Here is a 17,632-nt window from a genome sequence, read left to right on the forward strand (position 1 = left end):
TTAAAATGATGTAATTGAAAAAGCACACTGAGTTTCTAGACTAATCTGGGCAGATCTGCCACCTTTAAATAGCGAGGCTTCATATGCGTAAACACAGTGTCTTTCCATTTCTTCCAAGTTTTCTTCTGTGTCCCTTCATATCTTGCACATTTCCTCCATAATATTTGTGCACATATTTTTGTCAGGCTTATTCTTGGTACCTTGTAAGTTTATGTTTTTATTATACAGGAAATCTTTTTTTCTACTCTGTTTTCTAATTTGAGGAATAATAATATTATATAACAGTGTGTGAGACTAATTAGTTCAGCCAGCCTGCTTGATACAGATCACAACCCACACTGATCTCTAGATAGTGTCTACACTGATCTCTCTTAAGCAAGCTTACTGAACTCATTATTAGTTCTAATTGCTCATTCTCTTCTTTCCTGATTCTTACACTTCATTTCTTTTCCTGAATAGAAACAATGACCGAGGAGATTCTTGTCCCTGACTGTAGCAGGCACACCATTAATATTTCATCATTAGGTATGATATAAACCACAAGCTTCAGATTGTCACCTTCATTAGGCCAAAGTAATTCCCATCTACCCTGCACTGCTGAGAGGATTTTTTTCCTTTTTTTCTTTTTTGAGACAGAGTCTCGCTCTGTCGCCCAGGTTGGCTGGAGTGCAGTGGCTCGATCTTGGCTCACTGCAAGCTCCGCCTCACGGGTTCATGCCATTCTCCTTCCTCAGCCTCCCAAGTAGCTGGGACTATAGGCGCCTGCCACCACGCCCGGCTAATTTTTTGTATTTTTTAGTAGAGACCATGTTAGCCAGGATGGTCTCGATCTCCTGACCTCACAATCCGCCCACCTCGGCCTCCCAAAGTGCTGGGATTACAGGCATGAGCGAGGATCTTTTTCTCTTAAGTTGTGAATGAGTATTGAATCTGCTGAATTATTTCACTGTAAAATGTAAAATGATCATATGGTTTCCCTTCTTCATCTGTTAATGCATTATAAGGACTTAATGAACTTTACAGTACTCTAATGTCAAACCATTTTTGTATTCCTCGTCATATTCCTTTCTTTCCTTCCTTTTCTCTCACTGTTTAAACAAGTTTAATACACAAACAGAGACGTACACAAATCATACATGCAGAACTCACTATATCCGAGTAAAGAAAAGCTGGGCATGGTGGCTCATGCCTGTAATCCCAGCACTATGGGAACTCGAGTTGGGAGGATCGCTTGAGGCCAGGAATTTGCTATCAGCCTGGGTAACAGAGCGAGACCCCGTCTCTACAAAAAAAGTTTTAAAATTAGCCAGACGTAGGTGGCACACGCCTGTAGTCCCAGCTACTTGGGAGGCTGAGGCAAGAGGATTGCTTGAGCCCAGGAGTTCCAGGTGGCAGTGAGCCATGATCGCTATACTGCACTTCAGCCTGGGACACACAGTGAGATATGTCTCAAAAAATAAAATAAAATACAGGCAATTTATCTACTCAGCTGGTAGATACTTGAGTTGTTACCAGTTTTGTGCTACCATGAAGAATGTTATGAATATTATAAACATTCTTGTAGATTTTTTTGGTGTACAGGTTCATGAACTTCTGGTGGGTACACAATACTTAAGAATGAAACCACTGAGTCATAGAGTTTACATTATGTTCAATCTCAGTAGATCATGATGAACAGCTTTTCATGGTGAAACGTACTTTCTTTTTCTATTATCTTTAAAGGCATGCCTCACATTTTCATGAGCCATTTACCAAGCTACTTCTACTGGTTGAAAACAGTTCCTTGGAAACAGCAGAATACCTTTTTACAAACACATTTAAAGAACACATTACCTTTTTCAGAAAATTATTGGAAGACAGGAGCTGAGACATGAAGGACACTGACAAAAATTTAAAATGCCGCAGTTGTTTGCTAGTGTGAGTCTCTACATTAAAAACCTGTAGCATTTCTTCTTGTGATTCACTCTTATTAGACACTGCTTTGGGAATGGTTTCTGAAACAGCAATAAAACAAGTGACCTTACTCATTTTCACCTGAATCCTTCATACACAATTAACAGATATGACCTTTCAAGTAAAGGATGGTTAATGGGATAACATTTTCACAGAGAAATTTGTTCATCTATTACATCCAGTTTCTCCTCTTCTAAATTAGTGAAAAACGTGAGTGTATTTGCCAAGAAAGTACCCAATGGCCCTGAGAAGCGAGTGTTTAAGACAAAAAACAAAACAGGGAAACAGGACAATCAAATGGAAGAAGACCATATCACGGAAGGAGTCTTTGAACTTCCAACTGCAGATGGAGACTTCTTTATTCAATGTATCTAATGTAAATGGGGTTGGCAGTGCAGTGTTAAAAACCACTATCCTACAGAATGACTTACTGCTAAGACACTTCCTTACCCACATCACCACATACTCTCCAGGGACCTCCCTCGTCTGTCCCTGCCAAACCTGAGCTGACTGCAGGATGGGACAAGTTACTGCCTCGCCAAACAGGGATGACAGGGCCAATGGCTGGCCACACAGAAAACAGTCTCTGCAGAGCTCTTAGAGTACCTTCTTTCTAACGTGCCTTGTTGTTCTGCTTCGAATTGTAGAGAACTAAGAACTATCAACACGTCAACCCTTTCTTAATGAAAAAAAGTTTTTTTTAAAGACGGGGTCTTACTATGTTGCTCAGGCTGGTCTTGAACTGGGCTAAAGTGATCCTCCTATCTCATTCTCCTGGGTAGCTGGGACCACAGGCTGACACCATCACACCTGGCTTCATCAACCCTTTCCTAAGCCAGCCTCAGTGGTGCTGCGGTTAGTGGGATTTTCTTCAAGGCTCTGCTGTATGGTACAATTTTAATATTTTGGTGCCACTCTTGTGGTACCTTTTTTCATGTAAATGTCTTCAGATATTTTAATGAGAAGCTGAGAGACAGCTAATGAGGTCCTGATCATTTACTGTCATTTGAACCTAACTCATCCTGGATACCAGCAATATTCCACAGCCAAGACGTCAGTGCAGGGCACAGAGGTATAAAAGACAAGGTGTGAGGAATGGCGAATGGAATTCCGACTATTTTCCATTAGGATTCAAGAAACTACACAATCAAATTAAAATGATTAACTTACTTTAAAAATCTTTCTGAAGATGTACTAAGGATAACCTGCATTCTCTTCTGTTTCTCTTTAGCTTTCAGATTGAACAGTAAGTGACACCCAATCTGCGCTTACCTTCTTTTTCCTCTGGCAGCTTCAGTAAGTACTGGAGGATATTCATCAAGCTTTGTATCTGATGCTGGACACTAAACTCACAACAGACTGAAAACCAAAATTCAGTGTCTGCTTCTAAAATAGCATCCTGTGTAGAAAAAGAAAAAGGTAACAAATCTGTACTTAGGAATTGTGAAGGCATAATTTCAGGATAATGTGCGTTAGGATTTCTAGCAGAACAGAGTATACTACTTTAGAGTAGGTCGAGATCTACTCCCAGATCCCAAGTCTAAGAAGTCATTTAAAAACGGTCCTTGACTTATCCAAATAGGGCTTTATCCAAACAATTACCCGTGTTTGTGTCTTACTGACTTCAGGGAAACGGACGCTCCTCTATTTCCCCACAAACTGCCTTCAAAACCACTTTGAAGAGACACTGTTTCATTACTCTTCAGCCATACTCTGCTGAGCTTAAAACAGAACCACTTGCGTGGCACCAGATCTGTTTCTCACAAAAGTTAATTCGCCCTCAGAAGATGTTTTGCTGCAACTGAGGATATTCAGAGTGCTATGGGCTCTGAACGCAATTTTTTAAAATGCCAAAAACCTTTCTGAAAAAGGTTCTGAGCAAAAAGGTTCTAAATAACACACATTAGGCATCATCAGCCCCATGTTTAAACTGGACAATATCATAAAATCTGTGTGAGAAATCACTATTTTCCTTATCTTCCCACCCTAGGTTCTGACCTTTTCACCATAGGCAGCCGCCAGCACTGTTTTTGTGACATACTGTTCAAAAAGCAAGATGAGGAGAATCCAGAGGAATTTCTCTGCACCCAGTGTATCAACAAGTTGAACAAGGATGGGCAGGCGCCTGTGCTCCGGGACGTGTGGCAGTGCATCCACAAATACACTAATGATTTTTACCACGATCTCTTCAACGTTTCTTGAAACTTCTATAGAGTCTCCACTATCAGACTGCAAAACAGCAAGCAGAGACAATGAGTAGTTGCAAGTAATCTTCCACAAAACAAGTTTAGGTGGACAAGATAAGGCTTTTAGTTGGGCCCCAAGAAATTGCCAGAAGAATTTTATTTATTTTTTTAGAGACAGGGTCTTTCTCCGTGGCCCAGGCTGAAGTGCAGTGGTGTGATCATATCTCACCGCAGCCTGGATCTCCTGAGCTCAAAGAGATCCTCCTGCCCCAGCCTCTGAAGAAGCTGGGACATCCCAGGACCCCACCACCACTTTTTAAAAATTTTTGTAGACGGGATTTTGCTATGTTGACCAGGCTGTTCTCAAACTCCTGGCCTCAAATAATCCCACCTCAGCCTCCCAAAGTGCTGGTGTTACAGATGCATGCCACCACACTTAGCCACAAGAGTTTTAATAATCAAAGGCCTAACAATAAATATTCAGTAAGTACCTGTCATGTCCCAAGCGCTCCTTAGCCCCGAGAGGAATACAAAGTGTATGATGTGAGCCCTGCCCCAAAGGAGATTTATTTTCTGTATGAAACAGGATATATGGCTGGACGCAGTGGCTCATGCCTGTAATCCCAACACTTTGGGAGGCCAAGCTGGGCAGATCACCTAAGGTCAGGAGTTCAAGACCAGCCAGGCCAACATGGTTAAACCCATCTCTACTAAAAATACAAAATTAGCTGGGCGTGGTGGTGCATGCCTGTAGTCCCAGCTACTCAGGAGGCTGAGGCAGGAGGATCACTTGAACCCGGAAGGCGGAGGTTGCAGTGACCCGAGATCATGCCACTGCACTGTAGCCTGGGCAACAAGAGCAAAATTCTGTCTCAAACAAACAAACAAAAGAAAGAGAATACAACATATGTGAAAAGATAACATGAGGCAGTCACGGCAGATGCCAAATACATGACACTGATAGCAAGTCTGCTTAGACTGCCTGGGAAGGCTGCACAAATCATGCAGGATTTGGGTTGTGCCTCAAGAAGAATGAAGAGAAGCAGAGCACAGAAAAGGCCAACAACTTTCTGCTGCTTTCAGAATAAAGTCTGAACCATTTTACTCCAGGTATTGGTGATCAAAATATAGTTGTTGAATAAATGACAGAAAGAATGACAGAAAACACTTGAATGAATAAACCAACGTCTACCTGTCTCAACCCTCTGCTCTCCATCAATCAATCACCATTACATTCTTCAAACATGCTGTGCACATTCCTAGATCATGCCTTTTCTCATATTACTGGCTCTGCCAACACTGAACAAATCCTATCCTTCTTTCACACCAGTACAAATTCTATTTCTTATAGAACTTTCTGGTCATCCTGGCCCACATAGACTTTCCCCTATTCTGAACTCTTAGCATTTACTTATTCGACTGGCACTGATCATATGAATGCATATTATTATTTTTCTTTTTAGGTATATATCCCATACTTGCCAACTTGGTGGACACTGAGAACACTAATCTAATACTAAGGTTAAAAGAAGGTGCTGAATATGGTCATCCCTGAGATGGTCAATAGCATGAGAAAAGACATTAATTAACAAGTGAAGGGTACATAGAAAACTCAAGTAGATGACCAAGCTCTTTCATTCTTGAGGCTACTTTTAACTTTTGAATTGTTCATTCCTTACTGGGAGAGAGAACATCTCACCTCTCTCTCTGAGTTTAGCTCTTAGAGAATGCTTGGTAAACATTTGCTAAACTGCATGTTAACAAATTTTTCACTGTAGCTCTAAAAGTTCCTAGCCTCATCAACATGTAAGAAGGTATTATCAAACTGATGCAATGTCCTGAAATAGATGGTGGATGTGAATTTACCCCACCCGAATGATGTTAAGACACTTAGAGTTACACACTCACAGCACAGCAGAACCAGCTATAACACGTTTGTTTACATTATTGGGAAAGACATTGCCAAGACTGCTTCTTAGCTTCAATGTTCTAAAGCTTAAGGGCAATGTACTTGAGCATTTCAGAAAGGCTTTTATACAATTCTTGAGGATATTAAAAAAAAAAAAAAAAAAACTAAAAAAAAAAAGGCTTTTAATGTCATTTATATGCAAAATTTTTAAATTAAAAAAAGAAACCCCACGATGGTATAAAGAGAGCTTACCTGAATAAGTGCGGGAATAACCATTTTCACTGTCTTGTTAATAACTTGAAAACTGTAAGTATCATCTAGGCGCATGACATTGGCTCCCATAAATGTAAAAATAGACATGATATTGTGTAGAACTTTATCCTGAAAGAAAACACAACTATCAACATTTTCTGTTTCTATTAATTTCTACTAATTTTTTTTTTTTAAGAGATAGCGTCTCGCTCTGTCATTCAGGCTGCGATGCAGTGCAGTTGTGTGATCATAGTTCACTGAAACCTTGGACTCCTAAGCTCAAGCAATCCTTCCACCTCAGCCTCCCGAGTAGCTAGGACTACAGGTGCATGCTACCCTGCCCAGCTAATTTTTTTTCCTTTTCTTTTTTGTAAGGATGGGGTCTCGCTATGTTACCCGGGCTGGTCTTGAACTCCTGGCCACAAGTGATATTCCTGCTCAGGCTAACATTCTCCATTTCAATGATTCATTACAACTCACCAATAAAAAGAGAAATAACCTGATTAAAAAACAGGCAAAGGATTTGAAAAGACATTTCTTCAAAGAAAAAATTCATATGAAAAGAATGTAAGCACAAATACGACTTCATGCCCACTAGAATGGAGATAAAAAAGACAGTAACAAGTACTGGCAAGGATGTGAAGAAATTGGGATCTTTACAGGCTGCTGGTGGAAGCAAAATGATGTGGCCACTATGGAAAACAGTCTTGCAAGTTACTCCAAAGTTAAACATAAAATTCCATGTGACCCAACAATTCCACTCCTAGGTATATATACCCAGGAGATAAGAAAACATGTCCACACAAAACCGTGTCTAGAATATTCATAGCAACATAATTTATAATAGCCCCAAAGTAGAAACAACCCAAATGTCCATCAACCGATGAACAGATAAACACAATGTGGCACACACATACAACAATATTATTCAGTCATAAAAGGAATAGATTCAAGCTTCAACATGAATGAACCTCAAAAACATTATGCTAAGCAGCTGGGCGCGGTGGCTCACGCCTGTAATTCCAGCACTTTGGGAGGCCGAGGCGGGCGGTTCATGAGGTCAGGAGATCGAGACCATCCTGGCTAACACGGTGAAACCCTGTCTCTACTAAAAATACAAAAAAATTAGCCGGGCATGGTGGCGGGCGCCCGTAGTCCCAGCTACTTGGGAGGCTGAGGCAGGAGAATGGCGTGAACCCGAGAGGCGGAGCTTGCAGTGAGCTGAGATCATGCCACTGCACTCCAGCCTGGGCGACAGAGCGAGACTCCATCTCAAAACAAACAAACAAACAAACAAACAAAAAAACATTATGCTAAGCAAAAGAAACCAGACACAGAGGGCCACATATTGTGTGACTCAATTTATATGACATGTCCAGCACAGGCAGATTGATAGAGACAGAAAATGGGTGACTAGTGGCCAGGAGCAGGGTGGTGGTGCTGGTGGTGACGGCGGCAGCGGCAGGGAGGAGGGAGAGGAAGAGTGACTGTTAATGGGTGTAGAGTTTCTTTTCTGGGGTGATGAAAATACCTTCAAGTAGATCATGGTGGTGATTACACAAACCTCGTGAATATACTAAAATCACTTAATTGTATACTTTAAATGGGTGAATTTTATGGCATCTGAACTATACTTCAATAAAAACAGAAAAAATATTAATGATTCTTAACTGTTTCTGGATTATCAACCCCTTTGAGAAGCACAGACTCTCTTATAAGAAAAAAAAAATCCAATATATAAATAAAACCTTGCATATGATTTCAGTAGATTAAGACCCCCTAAAGCTCATGGAGAACCCCAGGTTAAGGAGCTCTGACCCAAATCCTCAATATGAAAATAGCTTTGATCTCTTTACAAATGTTTAAATGATGTTCTTCATAAAAGGGACATGATTTCTTTAAATGATATAGTTTATGATCAAATTAATTTTCTTAAGTCACTGGTTAAAGGTTATTTTGAGGATTACTTGAGGATAAATGAGATATTAACTTTTCCCAATTAACACCAATACCCACTGTTTTATTAGATAGTGTGCCAGGTATTATGCTAAGTACTAACCACAAATTATCCAAGTGAATTCCCCCAACAATCCAGTGAAGAAGGTTATTATTCCCACTTGATAAAAAGGGAAACAAAAGCTTAGCAAGATCAACTGGCTCATACAGTCCCAGCTATGAAGAGGCAGAGCTGAGAGTCTCACCAGTGCTGGAAGATTCCAAAGCCTAACTGATTAAATTTAAAATCAATAGGTGCCAATGCATTTCTGTGGAAGAAAAATATCTGAAATATCTGCTAAAATCTTGTATCATTAACGCTTACCGGAAATATTCCAGCAACAGTGCCCAAAAGTAAAAGGGCATGGTGATGGGTCTGCGGCATCTCCGAAAGGCGGATGCACTGAACTATCAACTCCACATTGAACTTCTCCTCATCTAAAATATCTACAGTGGTGAGAAAGACAAAAATCCTAAGTGGCAGGTACACTCACACTCAAAGTAGATAATTTTTCTAACCTTTCCTTCCAAAAAGTACCTACCTTTGGGTATCTTACCACCATCTGGAGAGAGTTTTTGGCAGATGTTGAGCAGACAACTAAGAATTAATTGTTTGGTGTATTCCATATTTCCCTGCTCTTGTGGCAAGGGTTCTAAACACCTTCAGGACACCCAAAAGAGAAATGATGGGAAATGTAAAAGTTGTACAATTCATTGTTACATTAATGGCCGTTGTCCAGAACTCATATTCAATAAGGAATAACTAAAAGACTATCATTAGACATGAAGTCTAGAAAGAAGATATAAGATTTCTAACTCGAATTTCCTCTCACATAGACAGGCGCTATGTCAAATTCCACGTCCTCTCTATTGCACTTTCCATTAACCTATTTGGAATCTTACAGGACAACCTTCAGAATTACTTTGCCTTTCACATGAAAGCACACGCTACAATTCATACTCGATTTACACACACACACAAATCTACATATATAGAATATATACATCTATATATATGAAAATATATTTAGATAGCAAACACTATATATACACATATCTCTATCTATATAAATTCAACACTATATCTTGAAATACAAGTAATGATGTCCCAGGCATGCTACTGAAAAGTTCAGAGGAAAGGAGGCTGTAGAGTGAGTGGTCATTTACTACATGACACAGGACACTAAGGTCAGTTTGGGGCACTGGCAATGGATACCTAAAACCAATCTTTTAATTTCACCTATAGTACTTGCTTTATTTTACAGACTATCTAAACAAAAGAAGAGTATGTTGAAAAGAGAATGTTAGATAAGATGAGCAAGAATTAGAGTCCTGTTCTCTCACAGATCAAAGCCAAGTGTCATTACCTTGATAGCAAGTTAAAAAGAGTTGGCACCAATATCTGAGGACTTTTGAGCTTCTTTTTGTGCTGCAGTAATTCCAGGATGAGAGTTACTCTTTGCCAGTACAAACCTCCAACTTCCTGAACAGATTCTAGATCTTGTGATTTTCTGGGAAATGGAGAAGACAAAAAGTTGGAAAAGCAAACTCTATCATGTGCTAAGTAAAAACCATTGTGCCTGATTATAGCAAACTGATGGGTATCAAAAAGTTCCAATGGTTTCATAACATTCAGAGTCAGGGGAACAACAGCATGTGCTCAATGCATTTGTAGCTCTTACTTCTGCTGCATTTTTTGCCTTCTTTTTTGCTGAACTGTGCCCAAGGGTTTAGCTTTATCTGGTGGCTCCAGTTCTATTCGGACTTGTTCAGCATTAACGGAAATCTGAAATATTGAAGGAAGAAGAGTTGACGATATAATCCATTGGGATAAAATTAGAGCAATAAATGTTAACCCCTAGGAAAGATTTATTCAATTAAGGGGGAAGAATGACTTACTGGATATGCAGCTGAACCCCCCCGGCGTTGGATGCTACTACCTTGTTACAGACTTCTTAAAAAACCAGAATGAGAAGAAAGCAAAGTAGGGAAGGGTATACACCAAAAGCACTAGCCAACATAAATTCAACTTCAGATTTTCATTTCAACTAAGCTCTCCTACTACCATGCACTTGCTTTCTACATAATTTGTCTTCGGAGTCTCAAGTTACAGCCCTGTGCTTGTCTTGATTACGATACGGTATCACTTCTCCAGTCCAGAGTCACTCAATTTCATGTTCATCCCTTAGAGTGGAAAACTAGTAACGCAATACAGAATCATCCATACCAATTGTTTCCAAGTGCTGGATCAGATATGTATATTCTAATCAGCTGGGAAGGAATAAGACATATACACACATGCACAAAAACAGATCCATTGCCCCAGAGATTCTTTAGATATGGGGTGGGATCCAGGTATCTCTTTTTATAAGGTTCTAACATCACGACTAAATCTTTGGATTCTGATTCAAGGAAAACAACTATAAAAAATACTTTCGCGATAACCATGGAAATATGATCATGAACTAGGTATTAGATAATACCAAGGAACTATTATTATTATTTTTTTACTTCTAATGGCATTGTAGTCGTATCCACTTTTCAAAAGATGCACATTGAAGTACAGAGGCATGAAAGTGCATGACATTTTGAGATTTACTTTAAAATATTTCAGCAAAGAAAAAGAAGGAAAAAAGATTATGTAAATATGTTAAAATTCTGAGATCTGCTGAATCTAGATACTAGAACTTTATATTATTATATATTCAAAAAACAGAATAACCAGGTGGCTATTCTGATAACAGCTAGGTTTCAATATACATATAAAACCAACAAGCAGAATTTCAATTCCATTATATGTCATTAAACAACTATTTAAATTAAGTAGAATAATGTTACCCAGCTCAATACTGAGCCACTGACTCATTCCTATTCCTTGCATAAAGGAATAGGTAGATTCCATCTAATATGAGTAAGATCACACACACACACATGTTCCTACACGCCCTATCTGGTTAAAATTATCAACAAATACTTCATAAAATAAAATAATGGTAAAGATTTAAAATTTTTATTTTATGCCTCTCTATGACTTACTTTTCCATGATTTTTGTTAATGGTAACATCTGACCTCTTACAAGCACTATAAAATGCAGGACTCTTAAACATGGTGTCCCTTGGAAGAGACTATACATTAATAAAAAAATTACAAGAAGTTTGCAGCTTACCCCTTTAAAAACACTGCTGACAGTCTGAGCACAATGTGAGTTTTTACAGTTCACCAATAAATCAAACAACATTCTTAAAAGCTTCTGCTGAACTTTTTCATCTGATATGGCTGCAAAAAATGGTTTTGTAATCTAGAGGGGGTAGAAAAAAGGCAACTGAGTTCAGTGAACAAGTTTAAACTCCAGAAATAATTTTTATATCAACCTCTCTCAAAATACAAAAGTGTTTCCCACTTAATTTTGTCAGTTAAACTGCAATTCTTTTTAATGACCCATGTACAACATTCAGTTTTCATAAATGGGTCAAATACATCATATTCCTTTAAAACATGTCTAGTCCACCTGTAACTATCTTCTCCAAATAAAATATTCAAGTTTTTTTTTTTTTTTTAATGCTGTTCCTGTTGCCTTCTACCTTTAAATGCTTGAACATGCTATGCCTTAGTTTCTGAAAGAAATCACTGACCTTTTCAAGGGCTGTGATTTGAATGGTTGGCATTCCTGTGTAAAGTTCCTTTGTTGTGTGCACAGCTTTTATAAATATATCTAGACTCTTTGGATCCTTATTTAAAAGGGAAGCTGAAAATTCATTATACTTTCCCAGAGTGAGATGCAAAACAATGGCCTCATCTTTCAGCACAGCTGTGGGCTCCTTCTGGATCTTTTCTAGCAGTTGTTCAGCCATAGGCAACAGCTGAGAAAGCACCATCTAAAGATCGAAAGACTTATTAGTAAACAGTTACGTATACTGATGTGTTTTTGCTCACTCTACAGTGAGTGTCTACTCAAAGCCTGCTGGAAGATGGGAGTTTAGCCTGGAGGAAAAAAACCCAATGATGGTAACTTCTTAGACATGGAGACAGCTATTACTTCACACTAAGGCACTCAGGTCCTTTCTGATAGCTCATGTGTAATGCTCGAAAGTGCTAAACTCTTCAGAGATGAGCAGAAAGATAATCTGTGAGCATCCTTTAAGACTTGAGAACAGAAAACACAAACTAAAACTTTAGAGAATAAAAACAAAGTTTAACATTCCCTAAAACACTATATGCGTCCTTCAATGTTTCCAACTTGGTATAATTAATATTAATTCAAATTATGTATGTGAATCTTTAACTGCTAAACTAGGGGCCAGCAAATTATGGCTTGCAGGTCAAATTCAACAGACCACCTGTTTTTGTAAATTTTATTTACTGAAACACAGCCATCCTCATTTGTTTACACCCTGTCTGTGGCAGCTTTCCTGATACAACTGCAGAGATGAGTAGCTGCAACAGAGACTGTGTGGCCCCAAAAGCATAAAATATTTCCTATCTGGTCCTTTACCCAAGAAATTTGTCAATTACTAATTTAAACTATACCAGGGACAACTACGGGCTGAATGCAACCTGTTTGTTCCTACCAAGAAAGTGTGATCAAATGGTCTTCAATCCATTTGACTCATTTTAGTTCTCTAAGCCCACAATCAGTTTAGGACTGATGAAGCACACGGGCATTTCTATAACACTGGGATCAAAGAACCTTTTTTTTTGTTGGTCAGCACATGCCATCACATCAACAAGTGTTTCACAACTGCTTTCTTTTGTAACACAAGCTTCTTTGAGAACATAATGAAAGCTCTAAATATATATAATAAACAAGCAAATGATTTTGGAATTTTCACAGACTCGTGTCCAAATATATTCTTTTGTATAGAATTTTCACTTGAAAAACAGAGATGAACCAACAGCTTCCTTCAGCAGTGCAGCCCCATGAGACACGAGACTGTTAAGTTCATTTAAAATAAACTTAATGATTAGACAGGGACAACACATTTAATTTTAAAATAAAAAGAAACTCACCAGTACTTGTCTTTGTAACTTGTATCTGTTTTTCTCTACCTCAACTCATCCCCCTCTAAAACTAATATTACATTTATCTCTTCTGAGTGCACACATGCAACTCTTAACAATTGTCTTCCTCACCCACAAGAGTTACAACAACTCTTTAGTAACATCACAGGAATGTAAAATCCACTTAAATGGCACATACCTCACCGTTGACTCCCTGAAGTACTTTCATCAAATCTTTTGCTATATAAGATGGGCAACTATATACACAACTAAGTAAGTTTTTCAAAGTTTCAGACAACTTCTGATGAGATTTCAGTTTCTTTTCTCTCTGTAGTTCCTCAAATAAAGTAGCCAAATCCTAAGATACCAAAAAGAAAATTGGATAAAAAAGGGTTAAGAAACTACAAAGGCTAAATATATTAATTATGGAAGATTCTTACCCAAATGATTTGACATTGTTTATAATTTTCCATTTCTCCTTAAAACCTTAATAAGAAAGGTTACTAAAAACACACAGTTGGCTTACTATGAAAAGCTATACACTAATCCTTTATCCAATGAAAAGAGCAAAATTGAAATATGACATTGCTATCTTTTAAAAAGTAGGAGGAGACAGATGTACAGATATTGACCTATCAGTTCCTAAATCCAATGACTTAGTCCATCAAAATCCCTACACAGTGAAATGTCGAGAATGGAGAAAATTGCTCAAGTACACACAGGCATGAACACACTCAATCTTCTTTGCTAACGAGCTTACCTGAATAACATAGGCAGCATCTGAAGTGATCTCCTCTGCTTTAGAAATCAAATGATCTATTATCAGAGAAAACGGGGACGCCACTCCACTGAGGGCCTGGAGACACTGAATGGCAGCCCTACGAACTTCTTTTATGGGGCTTCCCAGGTTAATGAGTAAAGATGTCACCACTAAAATCAATGGAAAAAAAAAATTTAAGAAACAATTTTAAAAACTGAAACAGTACAAAATTTACATAGTACCAAAGGTACTTGATAAAAAGTTTCCCTTCGAATTCAAACTCCTTCTCTGAAGACTGTTCACCGTTTGAATATTTAATATTCCAGAGAAAGGTTAGGCATATGTTACCTGGTGCATTCTTTTGAAAATACACAAATAAGGGCATACTATAAACCCTGTTCTACACCAACTACTATCACATCTGAGCTGGACGTTGTGCAATGGTGCAATCTTGGCTCACTGCAACCTCCGCCTCCTGGGTTCAAGCACTTCTCCTGCCTCAGCCTCTCGAGCAGCTGGGATTACAGGTGCACGCCACATGCCTGGCTAATTTTGGTATTGTTAGTAGAAACCGGGTTTCACCATGTTGGCCAGGCTGGTCTCGAACTCCTGACCTCAAGTGATCCACCCACCTCGGCCTCCCAAAGTGCTGGGATTACAGACACATCTAAACTCTTGGAGTGTTTTCCATAAGAACATACATATCCAAATTACATCATTCCTTTTTTTTTTTTTTTTTTCAGATGGAGTTTTCCTCTTGTTGCCCAGGCTGGAATGCAATGGCACGATCTCAGCTAACTGCAACCTCCGCCTCCCGGATTCAAGCGATTCTCCTGCCTCAGCCTCCCAGGTAGCTGGGATTACAGGCACGCGCCACCACGTCTGGCTAATTTTGTATTTTTAGTAGAGACGGGGTTTCTCCATGTTGGTCAGGCTGGTCTCGAACTCCCAACCTCAGGTGATCCGCCCACCTCGGCCTCCCAAAGTGCTGGGATTATAGGTGTGAGCCATCAAACCCGGCCAAATCATTCGTTTTTAATTGTAAAGTATACTCCAATATATTTTCCATATTTTAAAAACCGGTACCTTACTGGTAAAGTTTAGGTTGTTTCTATTCGTCATCAAAACAATGCTGCAACCAACACCACTGTGCATACAGCCTTGTACAAGTGTGCACAGGAAATTACCCACCTGTGCATCGTACTCCACAAATATTTGGTCCCATACTGGTGTGTTTTGATTTTACTTTTTGATAGAGAAATGTTAGAGTCAAATTTTTCTTCTACTTTTTTTCTGGTGCTTAGAAAGGCCCTCCTCACTCTAAATGAATTTAGAAAGTATCTATCTCTATATTTAGAGGGAGAGATCATATGTACCTCATGCTTTCTTCTAATGCCAGAGCTAAGTTTATGTTAAATCTTTAGTTCACATGAAATTTCTATCTAAGGAATGAGGTTGGAGGCAAACTTTCTAATGTTTCCAAATGGATAGCCAGATGTCCCATTTAACAATCCACATAACCATCTCACAGATCTTTGATTTTGGCTTTATTATATTACATTCCATAAGTATTTGAAACTTGTCTATTTCTGCTGGCTAGTACTTCTAGAATCATGTTCAATGAGAGTGATGATTTCAGCAGGAATGCCTTTGTTTTCCCAATTATGAAGTGAAAATGCTAGCTTTTGATTTGAGGAATTTTTGATCATGTTACTCCTATTCTGTTGTCAATCAGGATTACTGATTTTTGGCTAATGCCTTTTCAAATCTTTGGACATTTTATGGGTTTTGAGCTTCACTGATACAGTCAATTATATTAACATAGTTCCTTTTACTGAACCAATTCTATATTCTGGGCATGAACTCTAGCTAGGTAAATGATTTTTATAAATATGCTGCTAGAGCCTATTTGCAAATATTTTCTTTAGGATTTTTACATAATATTATTCAAAGCAACATGGCCTATAGTTTTTGTCTGTAGGCTTTCTCAATTTTCAATGTTACGCCAGTTTTAAACAAAGAATCTGGAAGCTTCCCTTATCTATGCCCTGCCCAGTTCAACAACATTGAAAAAATCTGCTTCAAAGATCTAGTAAGAATGCATCTGTGAGACCAACTGCGCTAAGGTTTTTAAAAAGATGTCTTTGGAACAAAGAGATATCTAAATTCCTTTTAAAGTAATTAGTTATTTAAGCTTTATTTCATATCTACTGCAGCAAACTACAGTCATTTACATTTTGCTAGAAATTATCCATTATACTTTCCATTTCTGAAATACTAAGATAAAGCTTGACAAGCTTTCAAACCTGCCTAAGAAGTTCATACAGGTTGAGCAACCTTGATCCAAAAAATCAAAAATCTCAAATTTTCGGAGCACCAATATGACATAAGTGTAAAATTCCACACCTGACCTCATGTGACGGGCTGCAGTGAAAATGCAGGCATACAACTGTTTATTCAGTGTCCCCACGGGAAAAAAGACCCTCCCAGCCCCCTGCAGCTGCAATATATCTTTTTCACAAAGCCCAAATTCTTCCACACAAGCATGCCCACAAAGGGCAATACCAGTGGAAAAGTGAAGTTCTTCCATCTTGCTATTTATAGTCAAAATGACATATATGACTCAGAGGCCACTGTCAAAGGGCAGTAAACATTTAATACCAAATTGGAAAACTGAAATAGTTATCTCTAAATAAAATATATGTACCTTTTTGAAAACCCACAAGTTTAGCAGAAAATAACTATTTTAATAAATTGCTATCTCCATACAATGGAATACTCTGCAGGTAGTTGTAAAAAGATAAATTTTTCCATTTATTAATATGGAAAGATGTCTATATTAATTGAAAAATTAAAGTTAAAAAACGTATAGGGAGTTGTTCTTATCCAAATATAACTAGAAAAACCTTAACAGTAAACTCACCTAAAAATAAAGACCGAAATTTTGTAAGTGAATAAAAAATTACTTTTAATGGAATTTTATTTTAGAAATAAAACTTGAAATTACATATCTACTTTATATGCAACAAAATTTGGTTACAAATGTAATTATGTGCTCTTTCAAAGAACCAATAAAAAATAAACACTGAGGAATTGTTCAGGGAAAAGTATACGATCATCTACCTTGCTTTCACAGAATATTTACAAAGAGTAATTTTGGAATTAAAAAAAACAAAAAACAAAAACAAAAACCAAGGACATCTTCAAATTTCCCCAAGGCCACTCCTATGCCTCTGATATTAATAACATTCCAGTTTGAAGCATCAATCATGTCCATTATTCTAATCAATTTTTTCATCTTCAACCATTCTTCTCTGATCTAATTCTGCCACATCCCCTCATGTCAATAGCTCTGTAAGTCAACTCACTTTTCAATATCGCATTGTTTCACGAAATTCTGCATCTTTTGCAAAATTTGCAATTCCACATTATAAAAAAACTTAACTTTCAGTTATTTCATTAGAGAATGCTGAACCTGAATATGATTTATGCCAGATAAAAGAGATAAATGCAGGAGGGTTTTGTTTTTGTTAGTTCATTATTAAATTGTATTATGATGATCTGACTTCCTTATCTAA

At 38.0% G+C, this 17,632-nt stretch overlaps 1 protein-coding gene across 3 annotated transcripts in view; it reads right to left on the reverse strand.

The window, feature by feature from the left end:
* HEATR1 (HEAT repeat containing 1) overlaps positions 1–17,632 on the reverse strand; it is a 53,738-nt gene that overhangs the window by 11,961 nt on the left and 24,145 nt on the right. For all 3 annotated transcript variants that reach the window (XM_032136304.2, XM_058430463.1, XM_058430462.1), the window contains 12 exons: positions 14,055–14,224; positions 13,494–13,652; positions 11,929–12,171; positions 11,463–11,594; positions 9,978–10,081; positions 9,663–9,806; positions 8,838–8,956; positions 8,621–8,742; positions 6,301–6,429; positions 3,952–4,182; positions 3,226–3,352; positions 1,834–1,994 (listed from right to left, as the gene is read on the reverse strand). In XM_032136304.2, the coding sequence (XP_031992195.1) occupies positions 1,834–1,994; positions 3,226–3,352; positions 3,952–4,182; positions 6,301–6,429; positions 8,621–8,742; positions 8,838–8,956; positions 9,663–9,806; positions 9,978–10,081; positions 11,463–11,594; positions 11,929–12,171; positions 13,494–13,652; positions 14,055–14,224 (1,841 nt within the window). The remainder of the gene's footprint in view (positions 1–1,833; positions 1,995–3,225; positions 3,353–3,951; positions 4,183–6,300; positions 6,430–8,620; positions 8,743–8,837; positions 8,957–9,662; positions 9,807–9,977; positions 10,082–11,462; positions 11,595–11,928; positions 12,172–13,493; positions 13,653–14,054; positions 14,225–17,632) is intronic.

This window comes from Hylobates moloch, unplaced genomic scaffold (genome assembly GCF_009828535.3).
Source record: "Hylobates moloch isolate HMO894 unplaced genomic scaffold, HMol_V3 SCAFFOLD_18, whole genome shotgun sequence".
NCBI lineage: Eukaryota > Metazoa > Chordata > Mammalia > Primates > Hylobatidae > Hylobates > Hylobates moloch.